The 26,509-nt window shown below is 39.4% G+C and overlaps 1 protein-coding gene across 1 annotated transcript; it reads left to right on the top strand.

Moving 5' to 3' along the window:
• The first annotated feature begins 688 nt into the window (after window positions 1–688).
• Window positions 689–23,974, top strand: antxr1a (ANTXR cell adhesion molecule 1a). The gene is made up of 18 exons (XM_077561430.1): window positions 689–1,114; window positions 3,415–3,486; window positions 3,571–3,642; window positions 4,666–4,747; window positions 4,881–4,914; window positions 5,929–6,008; window positions 6,407–6,475; window positions 7,442–7,522; window positions 8,131–8,191; window positions 8,298–8,396; window positions 10,366–10,435; window positions 10,525–10,603; window positions 11,410–11,505; window positions 13,482–13,523; window positions 14,401–14,496; window positions 14,571–14,738; window positions 17,206–17,286; window positions 22,426–23,974. The coding sequence occupies exons 1-18, from the start codon at window positions 960–962 to the stop codon at window positions 22,834–22,836; spliced, it is 1,848 nt and encodes a 615-aa protein (XP_077417556.1). The 5' UTR covers window positions 689–959; the 3' UTR covers window positions 22,837–23,974.
• Window positions 23,975–26,509: the final 2,535 nt, after the last annotated feature.

Raw genomic sequence — 26,509 nt, 5'->3', positions numbered from 1 at the left:
ATTTTTTACACTTCAACGCAACAAGCAGTAGCATTTCTAACATCCGGGCATTTCTGATACTTTCCCAATGCAACGCAATTAAAATGCTGGTGAAAGCAAACGGCGGATTGCATTGCTTTTAACCCTAACTATCACACAAACTACACGGATTGTTATAGTAGTCAAACAACATGTAATCACATTTTAAAAATCAAAATAATCATCAGAAATCAGATTACAACGATCCAAAGTCCATTGCTTCAATGAGGAGAGAATTCTTTCACTGAAGTTATTTTTTTCTTTCTTTCATTTTTTTGGGGGGTTTATTCCAAATTGTAAGACTTTTACATTGGTTGACTTTGGGGGTTCTGTTGTATTTTAGAACAGAAGTTTGTTTATTTTTTAAATCGATTGCGAAATTGTAATACAAGGAAGTATATAAAAACAGCATATATGAGTGCCTGCTACATACAGTAACATATTGCAACATACAATGAATAAAATGACAGATCTGTGTAGGTTTCATATCACACCACTTTCTGTCATGTATCACCTCTAGGGGGCAGAATATACTAATTGGTGGTGGAGTTCCCATTGTCCTGCTTCCATCACCTTAAGGCAGTGAGGGAGGGAAAAATGTAAATAGTGAGAGTTAAAAAGTCAGAGTATGACTGGTTTGCAAAGCCATGTGGTGAACAAAAGGCTCAAGTGGGAGGTTGTGACTCGAGAAGGCCTTTGCATCATCTTTGTTGGACCCAATGATGAGAGTCCACTCAAATCCACAACACTCGCTCACTTCTCTACTTCACTCCTTAAATTACACTCCTGCTTTGGATTATTGTTTATTTTTGATGCCGCAGATGACTGTGAAGGACTGACAGAGGGATATACAAGGAGGACTGTCTTGGCTCCATCTTTATTGACACATTAAAAAAAAAAAGGTTCTCACTTTACCTGTGCGGGATTTTTCAGATGGAATAATGCCTTCATGTTGGAGTAGAAAATCCTGGCTTTCAGCTTTGTTTGCTGCCACACTGGTTGTTTCTCTTGTTCATGCTGGATCCGACCATGACAGAAGGCTGGCAGCATCATCCTCGTGCTATGGAGGCTTTGACCTCTACTTTGTCTTGGACAAGTGAGTTGAACTCCAACAATGAGGAGATATTGCAAAATATGAATTCATTATGTAAAAGAGTGAAAATACAAGCTTACAGCAAGCTGAGTAGACCCATTGAATTTGAAGCATATTAATGAGGTATTTATTGGGTTTTTAATGTTCAGTAATATGCATGTTGCGATAAAGTCAGTAGAAATGTTTTGGTTTTTAATATAAGGCCCCTGTTGTCATGCCATGTCAGCAATATGGATGGACTGATGTTGCAGTAGTGTCATGGGCTCCAAACTACATTTTAGCATGGCACATCGTATATCTACGTACGCTAACCATTAGTGTTCTAACACAGTGTTGTTTTTTGACATAATCAACATAACACAGACCATGTGGGGGACATTTAACACTAAATTGATGTGCAATAAGTTTGCACATACGCGCATGAATGTTGCTTTTAAGGCAGGGCAAACTTTTTCATTTGAGGGCCACATACAGAAAAACAAAAGGATGCAAGGGCTGCTTTGAAATACTTTGACTTAAATTTATTTAAAAAAAAAAAAGACTGAACTCAATAAATAAAGCAATTATTTATTATTTACTTTATATTTTCTATTTTTTTTAAGTGCTACTTAACAGCTTTGTGTTAGAAGTAATATGGCAAATAGTTCATGATTTTCAAGATTTTGGGTGGCCTCAGCCCGGTCTCTCACTAGACTGGATTCATCCCTGCAATGAACAGCAATCAAATCCCATCTCCACATTCAGAACCACCACCCACAAGATAAAACTGTAGTAAGATGACCATTTTTAAAAACAGTTACTTGAGAATCATTAATGTTCATACATCACATTTGAACAGAAAGTGAAAGAAACACATTTTGCTTCTAAAATTGAATTATTTTTATTCACCACATTATTATTAATATTATTATTATTATGTATAAACCAGCAGTGGCACCTATTTTTTGACACCCTGACTCCACTCCTATTTTTTTAACTAACCTTGCAGGCCATGTCAAATGTAATTTATTAGTCAGTCTCTTATTAGTATATGCCGCAAGCTGCTAATAATTGGATGGCGGGCCACAAATGCCCCCCAGGTCATAGTTTGGACACCTCTGTTCTATGGGAATGGTTAGGGTGGGTTCAGCATGCACCAAACTCACAGGACAGTTCATTAGGTACACCTGTGCAATCTATTGAGATTCACTACAAAAGTAGTTAAAAAAAAATCTATTGTGATTGATGCTGTTGAAAAGGGATTCATTTAATAGACGCTCACTCTGTTGTGGAGGTACAGAGCAGAACTCCATGCTGATGCGTTGTCCAGTTGTCTGAGTAAATGTTTGATTTCCCATGAGGGAATCCTGCATGTATCAAAGTCTAACCACATCGACATAACATTCCATGTTTTCATGGAATGCATCATTTTGCTGCCTCCTTTTATCATTTTTACATTGCATTTTATTCTGGTTGCATTAAACGTGCAGCAAACATGCCCTCCACCTGCCCCCACCTTCTTGGCCCTGTATTAGCCTCATCATCTCTCGGTGTCTTCGCAGCCTATCTTTCATTGGCTCCAGATGTTTTAATGTTTCAGCCTGTTGTCTTGGCCTTTTCGCACTGGAACTTATGTCATGGTAACAATGGAAAAATAGGTGTTTGGTAAGAAGGAGGAGGAGGAGGAGGAGTGGGGAATCAGAGGTTATAAAAGCAACGTTGAAATGAGGACAGCAACTGTGATTCCGCAATACAAGCATGCACATTTGCTTTTTGTTTCAGAAAAGCTATTCAAATTAATTTGATAGTCATGCACTGCAGTTGTGGATAGATATTTGTTAGTATCTGAATGATGGATGACTTCCTTCCACTCTGTGATGCTGTTGTGTTTATTTTGTAACTGCACAGGATATGGAGAACTTTATGGCAGTTGCTTTACAGCCTAATAAAAACATGAAGGAAAACTAAACTTGTACTGCATTCACCATAAGGGGGTAAAGACAACAACATTGATCAACATCAACACTGAAGTAGTTATGATCACAAGGGCGGTATGCATGGAAATTTACTGAGGGGTCATTTTTCAGATCAGAATAACAGACTCTGTTAATTGAGGGTGCATTATAAGGATGTTAACAGTAACTTGAGCAGAGCTATAACAATGTAATCCCTCAGGGCAAGGCGGCTTAAAGCTCCAAACTGTTGCTGATTTGCTTCTGTGGAAGCTCTCTGGTTTTAATTTAACAGCATTTAATTAAAAAGCGGCTCCCTTTTCTTTTAGATTATGTGTAACAAACTAACCATGTGACATTTCCCTTTGGTAGATCTGGAAGTGTCATGGACCACTGGACTGAAATCTACAATTTTGTTGAGCACTTAGCCCATAAATTTATAAGGTAATCCAATCAGTGTTTTTGCACAGCAGAAGCCTTCCAGAAATGGTTACTGATCTAACAGTGTTTATTTCTACTTTGCTTTAGTCCACAATTAAGGATGTCATTTATCGTGTTCTCTACTGAAGGGAAGATTTTAATGAGCCTGACGGAGGACAGGTGGGTACATATGACCTATTTTGGATGTTTTGGTTCTGATCTGAAGCAGGTAATGATAAGGATCAAACTGAATTGTAACTCTGACCATTATTTAGTCCAAATACAATACTGTAGATTCTCTGCTTGCTTGGTAGTAGTGTGTAGTCCTGCATAAATAGACCCGATCTCGTGCTTTTTGCCCAGTATGGAAATAGTGTTGTTTTTCTGCAGCTCATTTTTCTTCTTTCATGAATAATTCTTTATTTTAACTTCTCCTCTCTAAAAGGTATACAATTTTTTTCAATCGGGTTGTACAGGTTATAGGTAAACTAAAAGTCTGGAGTTTAAAAAAAAAAGTTTTTTATCTTGGTCTTATTTTCAATAACCAACCATTTGAACAGGGGTGTGAAGACTTTATATCTACTGTACTGTACATTCTCTTCCCTTCACCTCCTTTGTTAATCCTTGGGCGGTATTTGTTTTTTAAATGACCTGGTCAGAACCATCAAAAAGCCCAAAACGGGTCACAGTACCACCCAGGGTTTTTTAATAGTCGTATCATTGAATGTGTTGTTTATTGTAATATAAATAAGATATATGTATGAATAATAATAATGTTGTTTAGGTGCCCTTTTTGGGCTTGAGCAACTGACCCCAAAAATATCTGTACACGTTCCTGGTGCTACGCATGGTTTCAACTGTATCTGATTTGTTCTCTTTAGTTGATGCTTTCAAATGTTGTATGACTGTCCCTAAACTTAAAACCATCCATCAGTATCACGATATGCAGTTGAATTGAGAGTAATTGAGTAAGTCATTGTGATAGTTTGGAAAATATAACTCTAATAATGTAAATATGTGTTATGCAATACAGTGCTTCAAAATATGTATAGAAATGAAGAAAACATGTAGAAACACATTAAACATACAAATATCAAACGAAAAGGTCCCATGCTACATGCGAGTGTCATTTTCAAAAGTATAAATGAATCTTGAATACAATTAAATATATGATATGAAGTTGTTTTGTGTATGCCACCTCAGAGAACGTATCAGCAAAGGTCTGGAGGAGCTCCAGGGAGTTCATCCAGGAGGAGACACCTTCATGCATGAGGGCATCCTGAGGGTGAGCCGCAGCATCTCTGTTTGCTTTTATCATTCGTGAACAGTAAATACATGACCCAATATATTTAACAGATGTTGCCTTCGTGCAGAGTGTGGTTGTTTGATAGCTCGTCGTCCTTGTGTTTGCCCCACAGGCCAGTGAGCAGATATACTATGGTAACACAGAAGGTTTGTATTACAAGATTCTACTCTCCTATGTGGGTATGTTGTCATGTCAAAGTTGACCAATAAAATCATCCTATGCTAAATGTTTAGGAGTCAGATGGTCTGTGAAGCTTGTGGGCCTCGGACACTCGGAAGTGACTTTTATAAACTAATTGTGTTATTGTTTTGGGGGAAAGAAATCCAACAGTACCAAAGATTTAATTCTACTGACCCCTACAGACTTGGTAAAAAGTCCATAAAAGACCAACATCTCAATCTCAATCTCAAAAAATTTAAAACAGTGTATGGAATTGTGAGAAACAGTTTTATTCAAATTATTTAGAAATTCAGTGCCTTAAAGGGGAAGTCAACCTTAAACATTTCTTGATAATGTCATAGGTGACCTCACTAGCCTAAACATGACATTCTGATTAATATTACAGTTGTGGAATATGTGTTATGCAGCAAAATCTCAGGGGGCGGCCATTTTGCCACTTGCTGTCGACTGGAGATGACAACACACAGTTACTCAGGCAACGACCAATCGCAGCTCACCTGTTTTCTGAAGCTGAGCTGTGATTGGTTGTTTACTGAGCCTGGAGCAAGTGTGATGTCATTTTCACCCGACAGCAAGTGGCAAAATGGCCGCCACCCACATACCATATTTAGACAAGTGGGGCTGCATAGAACATATTATTTTTATTTTATTAAATTTAATGTATTTTTGTATGTATTTATTTATTTTGGAGGGGAGGAGGGGGGCGACTTCCGCTTTAAAAAAATTTTTTTTTTTTTTTTACAACCAACCATGACCAAAAAAATGGCTCATCCATGTTTCCATTTTTTTGGGGTTAAAATTAAAAGACATTGAATGAGAAGCTGACTGCATCATCACAAACTGAAGCTCTACCTTACCTTACCTGTATCTGCATGATCATAAATGGGGGGTTGGAATGGGAGGTTTGGCACCTTTATCTAGATACGCTTATATAATATATTTACTCTAAAAGGATCTGATCACATGGCTTACATCCGCAGGTTATCGCACCGCCAGTGTTATTATAGCTCTAACGGATGGAGAGCTGCATGAGGATCTCTTCTACTATGCCGAGAGAGAGGTCAGAGAGACAAATTGGCTTCCTCCACACTAATTGCAAGCAGGTGAAACGTGTCAGTTTGCACCATTAGCACCACTAACCCCATTAAACGGCGCCACGTAACTGCTTTGATCATCCTGCTGTTTACTGCTATGTATGTACGAGCTTCTGCCAGAGCCCAGTGCAGGTGAGACACATGTGGCCAGCCAGGGCAATAATACTACTTAATTAAAACAATGATTTATTATTCAATATGGTCTTGCTTGTTGCATGTCTCGTAAAACAGTTAGCTGCATGATAAAATACAAAGCTTTGTGTTTCTAAAATGTTGTAAAATGCTAAGATGTAACGGAATCCATGTGCTGCGACTGCAAGGAATGCTGTCTTATTTGTGTTCTCAATTTTTGCCAAACTGACAGGCCAATCGTTCCCGGAGCCTGGGGGCCACCGTTTACTGCGTCGGGGTGAAGGACTTCAATGAGACTCAGGTTTTTACATCAAATTTTAGTCCATAAATCTCAAAAATGAAAAACATTTCACATTTATTTGTCATAGAGTGAAGCTACTTTTACAGCAAATGCAGTTTCACCAAATCCATCAACTCTCTCATTCGCTGTAATAAATAGCTAAAAAAAAAATAAAGCAGTATTTTAAAGATTAAGCTAATTAACAGTGCTGACAATAGTAATCAATAACTTCTTGTGTGCAAATGTTAAAATCACATGTATTTTTTGTAAAACTTATAATGAAGCATGATGTGTTATATGATATATTTGTAAGGGGGGGATTGCAAAAAATTGCCAATTTTTTATAATTTTTTGGAAAGGAGGGGTCAATGTCTCCATGTCATTATCTTTGTCTGATGTTGTAATGTGTTGGCGTGTAAAAAAAATCAACAACAAAACATCAACAATGAAATAAAACAGCTCATATTGGCCAATTAAATCAGCTGGTTTATTACTTAGTCTAGACATTTCCTCAACTGAAATACTGTACAACCAGAAAGTACTGGTAATTACATTCTTTCTTTTAATTACGTCACATTTGCCCGGCTCCAGACTCTGCGCCCAACTAAAAAATTTGCATATGCCAGCCGGACAAATCAAAAATAGAGTTAGGACGTCTGGGACAGACAGTTACCAGGAACAAAAAGTCAGAAAAACACACATTAAGAAAATTAACCTAAAATAACTCTTTAAGGATTATGATTCAGGTATATTTATATAAAATACAAACTGTACATCATTTGCTCAATTGAATCCTGCTTTGTGTTCAGCATAAAATGCACAGTGGAAAGAAATCAACGCTGTATTCCTGTAATGTATGTTGTCATTTGTTTAGTTAACAAATGTGGGTCAGGTTTTAAAATGTAGAAATCTGAACAATGACTAAAAAGTAACTCGCACTTAAGAACTAAGTGGCTTACTTGTGTTTTTCATTGCTCACCTTTTTAGCTGGCAAAGATTGCGGACAGTAAGGACCACGTATTCCCTGTCAATGATGGATTTGAGGCTTTGCAAGGGGTCATTGATTCCGTAAGTATGTCACATTTGTCCACGCAAACACTACCTGTGTGGAAATAAATTATATCGCATTGTTAGCCCACAAAAAAAAATCACCTCTAAATATAATACCTGCACTCTATGACCTCATAGTTAGACCCATCAGAAAGCATACCAGACTTAAAGGACTTTTAAGTGCTTACATTCGAAACTCTGCCTGTGACAGAATTCCAGAAAAAAAGTTGCTGTGACGGTGACTTTGCTGTTTTTGATCATTGAGGACGGGATCCAATAGCTTACTGGATCTCTGGTGACTTCATTGTTGTCAGGAAATAAAAATCAGTGTGTCGTGACAGCAGGGTTGCCTTTTGATAGGTTAGGATTGTCATCTGCAGTGCATTATCATCTCATTTGAATTTCAAGGAGCAAGCATGTTCTTGGAACAGTTAAAAACAGTTGAAGTAGCAGAATCATAACAAGAAACATATCAATGCCACAAGTGGGTGCTGACATTTGCCATAAGACAGGAAGCAAGAGATTAGCATAAAAAAACACTGACACTGTAAAAATGTTGAAGAGAATGCCAAGTTATTCCTGTTATAAGGCTTCCATATTGATGCTTCCACTTCTCATTTCCTCAGATCTTGAAAAAGTCTTGCATTGAGATTCTGGCAGCTGAACCCTCCAGTATCTGTGCAGGAGGTGAGGAAGCGGCGTTTCCCCTTCACGCTGAGCATCATAAACTTGGCACTGAGCATTTTGGGTCATCGCCAGTTGTTGATTTTGTGTTTTATTTCTCCTTCACCAGAGTCATTCCAGGTTGTTGTGAGAGGAAATGGATTCCTCCATGCTCGCAACGTTGATAAGGTCCTATGCAGCTTTCGCATTAATGACACCCTTACGAAAAGTGAGTGAATCATATCTTAAAGGGAAAGTCAACCCCAACAATTTATTTACAATAATATATTTATGGGCCCCCACTAGTCTAAACATGGCATTCTGGTTAATATTGTGTTTGTGGAATATGAGTTAAGCAGCAAAATCCCCCTGTTTTTATCCATCTCAGGGGGCAGCCATTTTGCCACTCACAGCTCAGCTTCAGAAAACAGGTGGGCAGTGATTAATCGTTACCTGAGCCCTGTACAACTGTGATGTTATTTTCAGTCGATACGAAGTGGCAAAGAGGTCGCCCACTGACATGAATAAAAACAGATGGGGGTTTGCTGCTTAACTTGTATTCCTCAAACACAATATTAATCAGAATACCGTGTTTAGACTAGTGGAGCTGCCTAGAACTTATTATTATTGTAAAGGCAAATTTTGGTTTGACTTCCAAATGAGCAATATGTTTGGCTGTAGTTTACGCTGACATTGTTTTTATGTGAGAAAATTAGAAATAAAAGGTGAAAACAAATGTATGGTATTTTTAGTTACACACACACCACCGAATCTTCTCTGAAAAGTGTCAATCAAAATTGAGCTTTGTAAAGGCAGAATGTTCGACCCTTTTGTTGGATCTCGTTATAATATCTAGGTGAAGTTTAAATTAAAAGTACACAGAAAAGTGCACAGCCTGAATCCTGTATGATCAAAGAAAGGTGCCAAGTTTACTGCCTTCTGCTATTTAATTTACAAGTTTTTGTGGCGTTACAGCCTGGAAAGAAGAAGACAAGCAGTGCCACCCACGAAACAAAGTGTTTCTAATGCCTTTAGGCTAACAAACAATTTCCCCCACGGTCTTTGCTGGTGGATGAATTCAATAGTTGTGGAAAGCGCTTCCTACTGTGCACACCACAGCTCTGCGGGAAGTGTTGGTCTAGTTAACAAGAAAGAGCAAACACTTCTGCAACATGTTTGTTGTCTTCTGAAACTAACTTATGTCATGTTAATATGTTGGTTAGACAATGATCGGTTACATGATTTGGATAAATATTGCACGGATAGATATGCTAAGAGGAAGGAGTCGAAACCAGTATAATTGATTGACATGAATTTATAGCGTTTCTGAATCATTCTGGTTCAGCCTTGGTGAATATTTGTGCTCCACAACATCTAATGGTGCTTAAGACTTTTGCAGAGCGCTGTCGTCGTTCTAATGAACTTTTTCTGAAATCTGAATTGTGAGCAAAGCGTGAAATCGGAATATTCTCTTGCAAAATGGAGTTAGGTGGAATTCTGCAGACTAAATCCTGTGTGCTCTTCCCTGGATTCGTGGAGTTGTTCTTGAGAAGCCTCTGAGTCCAATGTATCTCTCTTTAATGGAAGGAAAAGCACACTGGATGTCAGGATAAACTGAGTGAGATCATATATGATCTGGGTCAGTTCCTACTGAGGCTAAGATTATCCGCTTATCCCTCCATCCTGCATGAAGTTTCAAGCATGGATCAGCGGTGACCCATGTGACTCTTGTGTTGATTTCCTCAGTTCTGGGGTATGCTCTCCCCTTGCCAGAATAAACACAGTGGCCCGGTCATAGTGCTTGTTGGAGCTGCTTTCCTAAAAGCCAGCTGGAAACGGACAAGACCTAGATTTGCCTCAAAAACCAAAGCTGTCAATTTGAGGTCTTTCTATGATTCCCTTTATATTGAAAACATGTTTTGATTTTGAGGGAACACTCTTCTCAGAAATATGTTAACTGACTTCTTGTGAAAGTCACTATTTTCTGCGAACATTTTCCTGGAGTCCCTTTCTCCTATTGCCCAACCTTCATTCACTTAATGCGATGCCTTGTTGTGAACAACAAACCAATTTCAGAAAAAACATTATTACACTTAGTGAGTTATTTTTGGCCTTCCCTGAAAAAAAAAACTGGAATGTTTGACTCCTGTTCATCAAGTTCTATTGTTTCCCTGACCCTTGTCCATCATTCATTTCAGTGGTGAAACCTTTGATAGTAGAGGATACATATCTCCTCTGCCAGGCACCTGTGCTTCAGGATGAGGGAATGTAAGTTCACCGCCGCACCCCTTTTGTTTTTCCACAGTGTCACCAGCATGACAGTTGAGTCATTTTCGCTCCTCTTTTTTTTTTTCCAGGGCAGCAAATCTTTATGTCAGTATGAACGATGGGCTCAGTTTCATCTCCAGTTCGGTCACCATTACAACTGTGAGCTGTGTGAGTATAATATGACTCGAAAAGTAGTCCTCCAACATGGTAGATCCATTATGAATTTAAAAACACACAACTACAACCAAATCTTTAAAAAAAAACGTTATTTTTTATGAATGAAATCGTGTTAGATCAGCTGTCTACCCTGAGCTGGTATAACGTTTAGATTGACCTTCTGCCACAAAATTGTCAGACTACCAAGTGCATCTCCAAGATACTCCTGTTACGACAGCCTGCCCTGCTTTGTGTAAATCGGTCTGAAAATGGGCAAACCCCCAGCGAGCCTTGCGCTGATATGAAAATCAGGATCCGCCGTCTATAAAAATAGAGCACCCAGTCTTAATTTCAATCAGAAATGACAAAGGCGCAATGACTATGCGAAGATGATTCACACACCTAATGTGTCTCTGAAATGTAATATCCTTAATATCTTAGACTCGTACATTTTAGAGACACAACGGACCGAGTCATTGTGTCTTACGATTGCATCGAGTTCTATTTGACCCAAAGTGAGGAGCATCTGGACCTCCTTAGTCAACCATGTGCGTGGTTGACTTCAAGTCTAGAACATACAACATGGCTGCCAGCAGAGAAGCTTGCCTTTAAGCTTGTGGTAACGGAATTCTAGTAACAATGCCATGAAGTGGTTTTACAGTGTTTATTTCCTCCAATCATGACAAATAAATGACATGGTGGTCTTTTCAATTACAGTCAAATCAAGTTGATTCAGTGAAGGGGCAAGAAATAAAAGGGCTCCATCTTTGGACAGTGAATTTATACATAGTGTGACGCTCTGTGTTTATATGTCACAGTCTGATGGGACCATTTTGGCTATCACGCTGCTCATCCTCATGCTGCTTCTCATTTTGGCTCTCCTCTGGTGGTTCTGGCCCCTCTGCTGCACTGTGGTGAGTTCACCCTCTCATATAGATTAGTAGACAATTGTTTTTTTTATAACGTAGTAGCAGTAATAGCGCTTGTCTGGCCAACACCACCCCAAGTTGTTTCGTTAACTTATAAAACTGTGAAAATGTTATGTGCCAGTAAGGGCGCATGACCCATTTGGACTCATATTGCAGAATGGGGTCTACAAACGGAAGAAGTCAAGACCGTTGGGTAATTTAACGGTTAAAGTACGGGTAATTGGTGATTTAGGATTTTTTGATCATTTGTCTTGTTTGATCCAAAATTCTAGTCAATTTAATCCCACAGTGTATACAATATGTATGTACTAATACTCTCACTGATTACAACATTAGGTACAACTGTACAGCTCCATAAAAATAAAAATAAAGATTCCTCTATAAAATAAGGATGATTCAGCTTTCATTTATGTTGGAATCAATTCAACAATATGATGATCACATAATGCAAATACAACCTCTGATATGGTCAACCGAAATTAGTATTTTTTATTTCTAAGGCTGTGCCACTATAATTTTGCAAGATTACCTTCACATTACTGTGATCGCAAACATAGTCAAAATCCGGACTGTTGAAACAATGAAATAGTCACTGTTTTGGCCCATCAACGCTACAATCAGAATGAGTAGCATGATGAAATCCAGACAACTTTTGCATGTGTCTGTTCTTGTGAAACCACCACTTATTTAATTGAACAAATATTTGATAAAAATATTTAATGACGTATCTCAAGAGAAAATTGCTGTTGGTCTCAGACTGCTCATTTGAGATACTGTACACTCATATTATGACTATTGTCATATGTTAACGTATCCTGGAAAGAGAAAATACTACTTTCTCATGAAATCACTTTTTTTTTCTTTTTTTTTACTTCTTTCATCAGTCAACATAAGGGTTGGTAAGTATGGTAATACAGTATGCTGCAGTGTCTAAAAATAGTAACGTCACTTTCAACACCTTCATAAAAATTGTGGCACATGAGGACCTAATATGATGTCATATAATTGACAGTATTACTGTATACCCCGGTGGTAAAACAATGTCAAAATTCGAATATCCCCCAGCTTTTGTCATCACTGAATAATTTGCATGATTTGTTTGTATGAGACTGATGAAAAAATACAGTATAGCAACATAAATCACCAGAAGTGAAGTCACTGTTGAAGCAGTCAGCTGCTCTGGAGAGTGTAATATGCATGGAACAACACATCTGTGCCAGCATCAGAATATTGCAACAAATTATCTCGTCACAGTCAAATGCAGTCTTTCTCTCTTAAAAAAAAAAAAAAGCCACCACAGCTGGAAGCAACCAGACCAATATGTCCACTTCAACAGCATTGCTCCCTTTCCTTCTCTCTGTTCTTGTCTATTTCATGGCACTTGAAGTCCATGCGTGTCTGTTTAGGAAAACGATGCCGGGTTACCATGGAGAGTCGTTCTTGCTCCAGGATTTTGAGAAGGATGGAGGAAAATCACAAATAAGAAAAATCAAGGTCACGCAATGCATTTAATTTGCAGTCTTTATTTGGTTTACAATCAACATGACAGCTCATCTGTAGACGGCAAAAATGACACAAAAACACACACGAGAGGTGCGTGCAGCCCGTGCCAGGCAGACTAAACTGTACGTGCAATGTGTGATCACATAGGCTGGTAACTTTTCAGCCGTGCAGAAAGCTCAAACAATGCACATCTGAAAATAAGAGAAAATAATGAAGACATTACACAGAGAGGATACTGCTCCAGAATTATATCAACAAAAAGATAATATAGCATTTATGAAGCTCAATTTTGCCTCCCAAAATGTGGAAGGCAGATTTCTAGGTCAGTGCTTTGCTCATCGAAGTGGACAAAGCATTTCCTCAGCCATGGGCGGAGACAACAAAAGTTTTCAACATGCTTTCATGACTTTATCTGATGTGGAATGGTCTTCTCTGTCCATGTGTTTATCCCTTCTCAGATCATCCATGAGCCGCCGCCACCTACTGCGGAGGAGAGTTCGGTAGGAGCGGCACCCTTACAGACTCTAATGACTCCATGCCAGTGTTTAGTTTATTCTGACATCTTAAACCTCAATGGCCGAGCACTCTCATTCTCTCCCACCCTGGAATGAAAGTCTTCACCAATCTCTTAAATGTGTTGCAAGTTAACTCCCTCCAACATTAACAATGAAATTCAGACTTTTGCTATTTTCCAACCCAACCCAGTTTTACTGCTGATTTTAATTTATAGTCTCAAGTCAGTCTTAGTATAGCCAACTGTCGGCTGAAAATTACATCACAGTTGTTTAAAGCACAGGTAACGACCAATCACAGCTCAGCTTGCGAATGTCACATGACCAAACTCAGAAAACAGATGAGCCATGATTGCTTGCTACCTGCGCAACTGTGATGTTATTTTCAGCCGACAGCTAGTTACAAAATGGCTGCCCCTGAAATGAATAAACGGGTGGATTGTGCTACTTTGTAATATTAATCAGAAGACCGTTCTTAGACTTGTGGCGCTGCATAAAACATATTATTGTAAAGAACATTTTGGGGTTGACTTCCCCATTAAAATGTTAATCAGCCTAAATTTCATTGAAAGTGTTGCCGAGGTATTAATTTAACAATACTGTATGTTTATTATTGTGGTTATAGTTTGCAGAGTGAGAGTGGTTTGTAATATTTTGACCCTTCTATGTAGCCTAATGTATATTTTTATTTTATTATTATTAATTTTTTTTAAAGGTAATTGAAATATTGTACTCAACACTTGCTATGATGCAACCATAGCAACAGAGACATTTTAATAAGCAAAAATGAACTACATGAAGCCAGAAAAATGGCTGATTTATTGTAAATACCCTCATTATTGTACTTCCTGTCTCAACCCTACAGGACGATGAGGACGACGATACACCAAAGAAGAAATGGCCTACTGTAGATGCTTCCTACTATGGAGGGCGGGGAGTTGGGGGAATCAAAAGGATGGAGGTAAGAACAGAATGTCAAGATACTCAATCTTAGAACTTTGCCAATGTAAGATACATCAAACTGGTCTTTGTTAGGTTCGCTGGGGTGAGAAAGGCTCCACTGAAGAAGGCGCAAAACTGGAGAAGGCCAAAAATGCCAAAGTGAAGATGCCTGAGCAGGAGTTTGAGCAGTCCCCCACGCGCATTCTCAACAATGGCATGCAAAAACCTCTTGGATCCCACAAGTGGTACTCTCCCATCCAGGTACAAGAATGAATGCTCTGATCAAGAAACTTCAACCTGATTCAGATGTTCTTGTCCATTTGACATAAATATCTGTTTCTACATGATCACAAAAATATGCAACCTGATCTGATGAGATGCGAGAAAGATTTGCATGATAAATTGCTACAAGATGAAAACCCAATCAGGATCAGAGACAAACAGACGAATGTTTGCCAGTTTCCACTTACAAAGGCCCATAACAGCAACTGTTTGCATGCTGCTTTGTCTATAACATGCCTCTTACAAAGGATCAATGTTAATCAGCATCTGGCCATGCAAGTAGAAACATTACTAAGATCTGTTTGTGAAAATTGTTTGTGAAAATGGCACGCGATATATTCAAGTTAAACTACTGCTTTGACGCAGCTATGCCAGCATTCGGTTAGAGGAGTGACTGTTCCTTTCCAGCCAGCAGGAGATTGCTAATAGAAACCAGGCTCCTGTTGGACTGACCTCCAGGGAATGGGGCTGCGCGACTAGCATTTTTGTGAGGGAAAAACAGCTGTGTTGCCTCCCTTTATCCTCAGCATATCTGCTTGTTAAAATTGTGAATACACAGACGGATGTAGACATAGAGGGCCTTGATATATTTTTACTGTATGTCTGGAAGAAGCAAAGAAACTAGGTTATTACATTACAACATATGCGTCATTAACTCATTCACTGTCATTGATGGCTATAAACGTAAAAAAAAAAATCATTTGAACTACTTCTATTAGTTTAACATTTTTTCCCACTTTTGTTAACTCTTTGACTGCCAGACGTTTTCAGAAATGGGATGTCGCCAGTGCCAGCCGATTTAAGCATTTTGACTGATCTTTCAAGGTCCACAGAAAATGTTGTGTTTGGACTATGGAAACACACATACTACCAAATGAAAGATTGAACTCTCATCTTTTATCAGAAAAAAGTTTGTTTCTACCTTATTCCGTTCTTCAGTAATCAACAATAGAAAATGGTTAGTTTCACCGAAATGCTCTGTTTTGAAACAAAAAGCGGAGAAAAGGAGCTTTTTGTGAAACTTCATGCACTCTAGTGAATTGTACACTTCTTTTTGTCCATGAATGATGCCACAAACACCTAAATAGTGCTTTACTTCTGTAATACACCACCACCAACAATGAAAAAGTGTTTTTGGATTGCAAAATACGTTTATTTCCATTCAACAGTGTAACAATTTGACAAAACAATTTCGCAAACTATTTACAAATGTGTGCAACTGTGGTACTACTTACAATTATGTGGATGTTTCAAATACAGTTTTTCTTTTTGTAACACTGCCCTGCGTGCAAGGAGAGGGAGCAGGATTTGCACAACAGATTAGTTTCACTTTCAATTGTCCCTTTCGCGTGCAGACGTTACACTTTCTTGACGGCCTTTTTTTCCGGGGAATAGCAAGTAGCAGACTGTACCCACTCCTCCGATGAATATGCATTGGACTCGGGGCACTCTTTGTCGTCCGATTGAACGTCCGCCTGAGCGTCATAGCCGCCGCGTCAGCGCTTCCAACTTCGGCGTCAACCTCGGAGTCACCATCATCATCATTGATGATGATCATCGCCGTCATCAATGTGCTCTTTAGCGTTGGTCGATGCCTTTCATCTTTGAAAAAAATTCCCAAGTGTGAGCTGCTTGCAACCGCCATTGTTCGCTTTAGCTCCGCCTCACGTCTTCTACTGCCGCGTCAACGCTTCCAACCTCGGAGTCACCATCATCATCATCGATGATGATCATCGTCGTCATCAATGTGCTCTTTAGCGTTGGTCGATGCTTTTCATCTTTGAAAAAAAATGCTCGAGCGTGAGCTGCTTACAAACCGGTCGTCTTCTACTGACGCCTACCCAATCTTGTCAAAAGAGAGTCATCGCTGCCCTCTAGGGGCCAAAAATAGTCATTAGGCTCACTAGACCTGCTTGAAACTTTCACCACAGCTGGGCAAGGCTTTACTCCACCCGTTTAAAAATTTTTTTTTAAAAAAAATGGGTGGACGTCTTTTAACGTCTTTGGCGCTCCTCCGTAGGTTTTTGCAGAACGGCATTTAACGTCTTTGGCAGTAAAAGAGTTAACAAGAGTATGAAAACCTAGAATTTTTTTATTGTACATTTAGAACAGATATAATTTTTTTGATTAATCATGAGTTAACTAGTGAAGTCAATGCGATTAATTACAATTAAAAAATTGAATCGCCTGACGAGATGATTATTATTAAAAAAAAATTAATCGGAATGAATCGCATTACTTCAATAGTTAACTCATGATTAATCACATATTTTATATCTGTTCTAAATGTACAATAAAAAAAATCTAGGTTTTCATACTCTTGTTAACAAAAGTAGAAAAAAAATGTTAAACTAATAGAAATAGTTAAAAATATTTGTTGACGTTTATAACCGTCAATGGCAGTGAGTGAGTTAAGATTAACATTTTAACTCCTTTGTTTCTATAGAGCAAGCTGGATGCACTGTGGGCCCTTTTAAGAAAAGCTTACAACCGTGTGTCTGTCATGAGACCTCATCCAGGTGATAAGGTAAGATTCCACAAAACTACAGATAACGTCAATCGCTTTCAGTGATTGTATGAAAATGGTGGACTGCAGTGAGCTAAGGCACCCATTATGGCCAAGGAAAATTTTACAATGCACCATCAAACAAAATGCAAAGGTGACCAGCATCCTGAGATGATAAAGGAAAAAATATATATATTTTAACGATACATATGCACAACATGATAATTTACAGCATTGGAAATCATTTTGTGGACCCCAGGGAACCGGTGACCCCAATTTGAGAAGCACTATGCAAAGAGAGCCTCATGGGTGAACTGTTGGTAAATTGGGAGTTAACCTCCGTCTAACGTTTGGCTGCAGTGCAAATTCATGCAGGGAAAAGATGTCTGCTGAAGTCATCACAGAAAAAATGTTACTTCTCAATGGCCAGATGTGCAATCAAGGCGCTAACGGTTCACTTTACTGTCGGAAGGCTACGTGCAGTGATTGGCACAAATGAGCGACATCACAACATGAGATGTATTCAACGATCTATGTTAAGGTTAAACTGTAGGAAATTGTGCTGGCTGACTACTATACCATTTTTGATTCTTGCATTTTTTTCCTATTCTTTCAATAATTTGCACAGATTCCACTCTCCAGGATTGCATGTTTACTGCCAACAGTTAAATGCAATGTTATCTTCACACCCCCTCCCACCCGCACAACCGTCCATTGAGAAATAACATTTGGCTTTGTGCTGTGATGACTTCAGCAGAAATCTTTTCACTGCATCCATTCGCACTGCAGACAGACTTTAGACGGAGGCGAACTCCTTACAGACTTGCGTTTAAAACAACAACATTTATCAGTATTTTTTTTACTGGGATTTGCACCAACATTTTGGCACATTCACCACCTTGGCAACTGAAACAACCCTTACACTTGATAAGCTAGTAATGTAATGTAATCTTTATATTTAGAATAATAACTCACATTTGAGATGGAACTCTTGTTGTGGAGTCATGTCACACTCAATCAGCATTACAATCCAGGTTGTTCTATATAAAGACCTTTACATACATATATGAACTATATGTATACCAGCTGCTTGATTGTTTTCACAAAAGTGGGTCTGGTGGCACACAGCTGTGTTTACACTCAAGTCTGACTGGGAGTATGGAACAATGTGAGTCATTGCTTCATCTCAAGTGTTTCTCATTTAACTCACAAGGACAACAGACGGAATGGCAGGCCGAGCTTTCAGGGTAAAACATGTTTTGGGTTGTTCATTGTAGAGTGATACAGGTTGCATGCACGCAGGCAAACACTTATCCAAGAATGATTGTGACACAGTATGTCAAACAAGGCCAAAGTATACACAAATGCAAAATCCATTACAGGAAAACATATTGAAAACAACATCCTCGAAAGGTTTACATCCATAGCTGCGTTTCCATTACAGTTTTTCGCAAAAATAAAAGTGATATTGTACTATTTTGATAAAGTATCATTTCGACTTGCCGGTGTTTCGCTTCTAAGGTGCAATTCTCGTAATATCCCGCCTCGCGGGATCTCGCAGTTTTGTAGAGGGTGCTCATGATATTTACGGAAGACAGTGAAAGAGGCTAATAATTTGTCGTCTTTTGCGTCTTCCAAAAATTTGAAGACAGACTTCTTGTAAGAAAAAACACCTTTCAAGGATGATTTATTAAACAGAGAATTCTCCCGTCACAGGAATACTGAACATCACGTATGAGGTGGAATTTCAGAGTGTCCGTGTGCCCCCTCCCTTGGGAGAGAGGGCTTCTTATAGTATCGAGCTTGGAAAGTGAAACGCCTTTTAAAACACGTTATACAACAGATTTGCAGCTGTGCCGATCTCCAGACAAAATACAGGAATTTTAGACCAAACAAGGTGTACCAGCTTAGGTTAAGGTCAAATTATACTGAGTTCAACACTATTTCACCTGCTTTACACATCTATAAAAAATTTCAACATGGTTAATATATGAAATAAAGAATTAAAATGTTAATAATGTCTAACAACAGACGCCCGGAGTTGTTAATATTACTTTAAAATCATCTCCCTCCCCTCATCGAGCGGGTTCGACCATTTGGTGTTGCTGTGTGCGCGCGCTTAGAACTCGTGTTATGGTTGTGGACGGATGGATTTCAACGACGACGGGGCAACGGCCATTTCTCATGCAACGATATGAGACATACGTGCGTTGAAGGCGGCATATCGGCTCCATAACTGAAGCGTGTTGTGCTTAAAAAGACTTGTTATCCCCTCTGGAGACAGCTCCGACACAAAAGCGTGTGGCCCCGTACTTCCTATTTCCTTTCCTCCGTGACCGGGCGGGGGTCACATGACGATGACGACAGGGAATGCGCAAAAAGTGTTTCCATTACACTTTCGACACATCTCAAAAACCACCTCATGAGAGCGTAAAAACGTTCTTGCGATATTTGAGGTTTTTTGTGTGTTTTTTCGAAAATCATGTGTTTCCATTACCAGCTTGCTTTTGCGAAACTTGCCTTTTGCTAAGATTCTACTTATCATCATCATTAAATCATTCTGTTAATCTGTGATGCCTCGAAGATCCATTTAGTAACATTTTGCTTAGTGGAGGACTGCATGGCTAACATATTGGCCACTCCTGTCATAGTTAGCTTGTTAAACACTTTCTCCGGAGAGTTTCAAACCTTCGTGCGTGGCTTTAACACATATGTATGTTAAGTTCACACACATGCACGCACTCACCAACCAAAACATTCATATTATTACGTTCTACAATCGGCATTCAGTCCTCAAGTCCACCTACTGAGTGAAGTCATCAACGAAAAAAAGCAAACAGGTGTTCAACATTAACCTATAATTGTATAGTCACGTTTTTTCCAACAAAGTTGCACTTCCACTTTAATTATGTCTCATTTTTTCCAGAATGTAAAAAAAACATTGATTTGACCTGCTTTGACGACATCCATAAATTAGCAGGTTTTAGCGACCAACACTTGTCGCGACTAGTGAACATTTCTAAGAATAGACGTCAACGCCCAAATGTTTATAATTGCCTATATTAGTATAAACCTTAAAATACATACGTTGTATGGCAAACAACATTTTGGGTTCTATTATCCATAGACAGCACAGCTGCGTTAAAACATAAAAAACTGATTCCGTGCTGACGAAAAGCCTGAATGCGCTTGTTTGGGAATTCGATTAATCTTTCTGCTCCATGCTGGCCGTTTCGTCGTACCAATGGTGTTTCGTTTGACATCTGCCCGGCGCACCTGACAATTTGGTGGCTAACTTGCTGCATCCATGTCTAAATATTAGCACAAGTAGTGTAGCGCAATTTCAATTTTGGCCAATTTGTCATTCTCATCAACAGACCATTTTTGGGAAGAAAAATAGCAACAAAGAACAACACAAAACAATCTTTTGATGCTTTCTGAACTGAGGATTCACCTAATATAAATTAAAATGTGTAAAACTTATACAACCTCAAGGACTTTTGGTTTTATGAAACCAACAGCAAACATCCTGAGCCTAAGTGAGTCTTCCTCATTGTAAACCTTCTTCGGGGCACTGAAAAAGCCTCCTTGACGATTTGCAGTAAACAGGCTGCTCTGGTTACAATTAGGATCCTCCATTTTATAACTCCCCCTAAATGAATGCCGCTGTGGGACTAACAAGATCCATCAGTGGCAAACTCCATGTCAGGTTCCTGTAACATGTCGTCTACTACTGGGCCCGAAAAGATCAACTCTGTTTTTATGCTGTATTAAGTAGATAAAAGGGAGTCCAGTTTAAAAAAAAAAAACTGCTTATATATTCCATAGTTATCAATTGCTTTTTATGTAAAGAACAACTTGCATGCCCATTTGTTTTCCACTTGTCACACTTTTTTAGTTTGTTTGCTCAACAAACTTGCTGTTGTTGACTAACGCGTCAAAACAAGAGCACCTAGAGAACGCAGACCTCCACCGAGGCATAAACATTCACGTGAACACAGAAACTACAACACTTTAAAAGTTACAATACTGCATAGGATCTACTTAAAACTTGATTTCCATTACAACCATTAACCTTGCAAACACATTCCATTTGAATTAAGAAATGACATTCAATGTGTGCAATGTCAACATAATTTAGTGGAAACATCATTGAGAATTTTTACTTATCAAACGAATCCAGGTTGATGAATTAAGAAACGTTGGCAGGAAATTGTACACAATAAAGGAGACAAATAAACCAAAGTGTTGTAATTGGAAGCAGGTGTCTACTTCTACTCAACACTGTTAAATGCAACACACACGAGTAGATGTTGTCTTGAAGAGGAAAACCGCAACTAAACACTCAACATGAAGCAACAAAATAGAAATTGTGAAACCAAAAGAAGACTTATTATGCTAGCTCGCAAATGCTACGGTGACATTTCACCAAGACAAGACATACCAGTATGTTTAAAACAAACAACACACACGTAAAAAGCCCCTACAAACAAGGATGACAACAATTAGTCTTACCTTTGTTGTTTTTTTCTTATTTATCAATCACATGGTAGAAATTCCAGAGCCATCTTGCTAAATGCTAAACCGGAAAAAGAGACTTGATTCTGATTGGTCAAACGAGATGTCAATCTCTTCAACGTCAAACTTTCACTAAGCATCATAGTAAATGTTACATTTTGTGCTGGGGATTTATAAACTTATAAAATAAAAGATCCTTTGTTTATTTACTGTAAAAGACAAACATTTTTTTGTTCTGTTTTTAAAAAATTATCATCATGGATAAAATGGTGAAAATAAAACACTTGAAATACTTGACCTCAATGGCCTTTCCTACAGTGGTTTCTTGTCAGCATTTAGTAGGAATTTGAACAAAAAAGTGAAGCACTCAATCATGTTTGAATTGGACCAAAATACTGTATTTTCCAGCAACATGAGAATCATTGAGCTTGCTCCAAACTGAACTTACTGATGCACTCCAAAACAATGACAGCTCCTGCCTTTACTATCTTCTCAAACAATGATTTGCTATGAAAAGAAGGGTGCAAAAGTAAAACCTTAAAAAAAAAAAAAAGAACACACTCTTCTGCTTTTATAGGCCTTTTGGAAAAGTCACTGCATTGTAAACGTCTGTGTAACATCTGGTCCACTTTGTCATTTCAGGGCAGATGCATGAACTTTATTCGTTTGAAGTCGGCCCCCCCTCGCTACCCCCACTACAACCCGTCGCCCATCTACACCCCTCCCAGCAGGAGTCCACCAGCACCACAGGGCACCCTCCCGCCAACCCCCAACGTCCCCTCCTCATCCCCCCCGTGCTCCGCCACCCTGCCCCTCCTTCCTCCGACGCCTTCCGACGCGTCCCCCTCCCGTCCGTCCACCCCTCCCTATTACACCCCGCCTCCTAAGCGGGCTCTCCCCCCCACCTCTTTGCACATACCCGCCGCGCCCGAGCTGCCGCCCACCCCGCCGCCGCCCCTCTCGTCCTCCGGCACCCTGCCCCCGCTACCTCAAGGACCCGCTCCGGGACGAGCCCCGCCACCGGCCCGCCCCCCGCCACGTCCCGGCCTGTGAAAGCGAGAATCCCGGCAAGAATTCCAAGCGCGTGACCATGTTTGATTGTGTCTGCAGGAGAGCAAAGCCCAGCAGGCTGTGGCCGACCTGCCTTGTGCGGAAGACAACGAGGAGCTGCTTTCCGCTATTTGTCTACACGGACTTTTGTACACATCTAGCCCAGCGGATGCTTGAATCACTGACTTTGTATCACACGAGAGCATTCCCGCAGAGAGCTTCAAGTGTCCACTCCCTGTCCAGCAGAGATGATGAACTCACACATGGGAGCATGACTCCAATTGCATCGTGCGCAATTCCACAATCTCTTCAGTTTTGATATCATTGAAACTGAGCAAGTTCATCCATCCATTTTAATGGCGCTTGTCCTGGGTCAGGGCTGAGTTGGAGCTCAAGAGACTTTGTCCGAGAGCCGGTCTATGAGGCGGGCTACACCACGGACTGATTCTGAATGTTCGGCCTGTTTCGTTGAAAGAAAAGAAGAGAATTAGTATAAGTTGGAAGGGAATAGCAAATTGTAAGACACATATGAATAGCCATTAATGCTCTCATTTACACAGATGGAAAATTTGGAGTCAGCTGAGCAATTGCATGACAATTTTTCTACATTTCTTTGCCCTTGATCACATAGAAGAGGGGTTCTCAAACTTTGGGTCCAGGAGTCCCTTACAGGGTCCTAACATTATTTATTTATTAACATTTCAACATAAATATTCGTAGAATAATTAAAAGGAATTGAACCGAATTAAAGAGAATTATTTTTTTGCTAACAGGACTGTAAACAGAGACAAACGAGTTTGGTCAACTTGGCAGTTTGGTCGTTATATTAATGAAAACACTCTTTTCATGACATTTTTCTAAAAAGCAACCAGCAGACATGTTCGGAATCATGTTCACATATGTAGGGATGTTTATATGATACGTCCAGGGTTATAATAATTTGGGATTTTTCATTCTAGTTAGTTTGTACTTTGTTTTGACTTTTGTGTTATAAATTGACTCATTCACTGCCATTGACGGTTATAGACGTCAAAAATTCATTTGAACTATTTCTATTAGTTCATTTTTCCCCATTTTTGTTAAGAGTATGAAAACCTAGAATTTTTTTATTGTGCGTTTAGAACCGATATACAATTTGCGATTAATCGTGAGTTAACTAGTGAAGTCATGCGATTAATTATGATTAAAAAATGTAATCGCGTGACGCCCCTAATTTCTAAGAATCTTTTCCTTTTCTTTTTTAAAGAAAAGATTATTAAAAACAAAAAATATATATATATATTTTTTAAAGAAAAAAGGGAAGACAAGATTATTAAAAAATTAGGGGCGTCAGGCGATATTTTTTTTTCTCGTAATTGATTGCATGACTTCACTAGTTAACTCACGATTAATCGCAAATTTTATATCTGTTCTAAATGTACAATAAAAAAAAAATCTAGGTTTTTATACTCTTGTTAACAAAAGTGGAAAAATGTTAAACTAATAGAAATAGTTCAAATAAATTTTTGATGTCTTTAGCCGTCAATGGCAGTGAATGAGTTACGTTAGTTTTAATTAGTCTTTAGAGCAAATGTGTTAGTTTTCATTAGATTTTTTTTATGCTTAATTTTTAGTAAAATTGTTATTAGTTTTATAAATATAAGTTAAAAAAAAGTATATGGCAAATGGAGTGCACTTTTTATTTATTTTTTTGCCTTACTTGAATAAAGTGTAATTTCACATCCAGTACAGTAGGTGGCAGTGGCAGTATTAGCTCCTGTACTTTCTACAATTTTATAGACATGATACTATTTAATAGTCATGGCAGAGAGTTTGGTGGTCGTAAAATATTCTCTTTTTTTGTGTGTGTGTGTGTGTGTGTGTGTGTGTGGGGGGGGGGGTTCTTAGCAAAAAATAATTGGGAAGCATTGATCTATTCAGCAAACTGGTTCATGAAAATATTTATAATTTTTTAAGTTTGAGTTATTTTGTTTGTTTTCGTTGGTTAACCTTGGTTAGGTTGCAGTAATACCAGAGTTTTTAAATGACCCAAAGTTAGTATAGGGAGGAGTAAATTAGTTTAGTATCTTTATTTTACGATACGATACGATATACTTTTATTTTCCCCGTGGGGAACTTTTTCCTGGACTCCGTCCAGCTGCAGTTTACAGTGAGGAAAAAAACAACAGAATAGAAAGAGATAAAATCAAAATTAAATAAGAAGTGCAGCAGTAGTTTACAGTAAGAAAAACAACAGAATAGAGAGAGATAATTAAAATAAATAATACACGCACTCCTATATATATATTGCACCACTTAGTTAATGTCGGTTATTAAGCAATTTGATGGATGTCGGCAGGAATGAGTTCTTGTAGCGGTTCAGCCTGGTTCTGGGGGCCCTGAATCGCCTGCCGGAAGGCAGTAGCTGGAACTCATGATGCAGAATGTGAGTCGGGTCAGTAACAATTTTCTGTGCCAGTCTGGTGACGGACTGCTCATAAAGCATCTGTAGGGAAGGATGATTCCCGACCCCCATGATCTTCATGGCAGTCCGCACCAGACCGGCAATCTGTGACCTTGACTGCACAGTCAGGTTGCCGTACCAGGCCGCAATGCCGTATCTGATGATACTGTCCAATGCAGCCCGGTAGAACAACAGCATGATCCTCTGCTCCACTCCATAGACCCTCAGTCTGCGTAGGAAATAGAGACGCTGTTGGAGTTTGGAGCAGAGACTTCCAACGTGTACCCTCCAGCTGAGTGTGTTGTCAATGTGGACCCCCAGATACCTGCATGAACCCACCTGGCTGATGTGATTGCCTTTAATGACGACTGGCCCGTGGTCACCAACAGTTTTTGGATCAAATATCACCTCCTCTGTCTTCCCCACATTGAGCACAAGATGATTCCGGTCACACCACTAGACAAATTTCTCTATTTCTGAGAAATAGTCCAGTGGGCTACCGCCGGCCTGCAACAAGCTGACGATAGCTGTGTCATCAGAGAACTTAATGATAAAGTTCTCAGGGTGTGATGTCACACAATCATGTGACCCTGATTTGCTGTGTGTGCTGTGTCAGGAAGGAGTGATGCCACCTCGAGATGTACGGGTTCACATTCATCTCCTTCAGTTTACCCAAAAGCAGGTGCGGCTGCATTGTGTTGAACGCTGAGCTAAAGTCAACGAACAACACACGTGCATAAGCTTTAGGGACGTCCAGATGTTTGCTGACCAGATGTGTGATGCTGTTGATAGCATCGTCAGTGCCGCGACCCCGCTTGTAGGCAAACTGAAGGGAGTCTAAGTGTGCATCCACCTCCCCCCTGAGCCGAGTCACCATCAGCCTCTCGAAACACTTCATAACAATGGAAGTTAGAGCCACAGGCCTGAAGTCATTATTGACCACAGGACATTGTTTTTTAGGAACCAGGGTAATTACTGATTTTTTCCAGAGACTAGGAATGGAGTGTGAGTCCACAGATCTCTGGAAGATGGGCTGCCATGCCGCTGTGAGCTCCTCTGCACAGGATTTTAGCAGAAGGGCAGATATCCCATCCGGTCCTGAGGCCTTCTTTGTGCAGACAGACCTAAAAGCAGATTGGACGTCATGGGGATGAATGACCAGCCTTGAGTCCTGCTCATTCACTGAAATGGACCTCAGGACCTCCCCACATTCAGAGGAGAAGTCCTGGGTTT

Source organism: Vanacampus margaritifer, chromosome 3 (assembly GCF_051991255.1).
Source record: "Vanacampus margaritifer isolate UIUO_Vmar chromosome 3, RoL_Vmar_1.0, whole genome shotgun sequence".
Taxonomy (NCBI): Eukaryota; Metazoa; Chordata; class Actinopteri; order Syngnathiformes; family Syngnathidae; genus Vanacampus; species Vanacampus margaritifer.
Note: the sequence above shows the minus strand (reverse complement) of the source record. Positions and strands in the feature narration are given on the sequence as shown.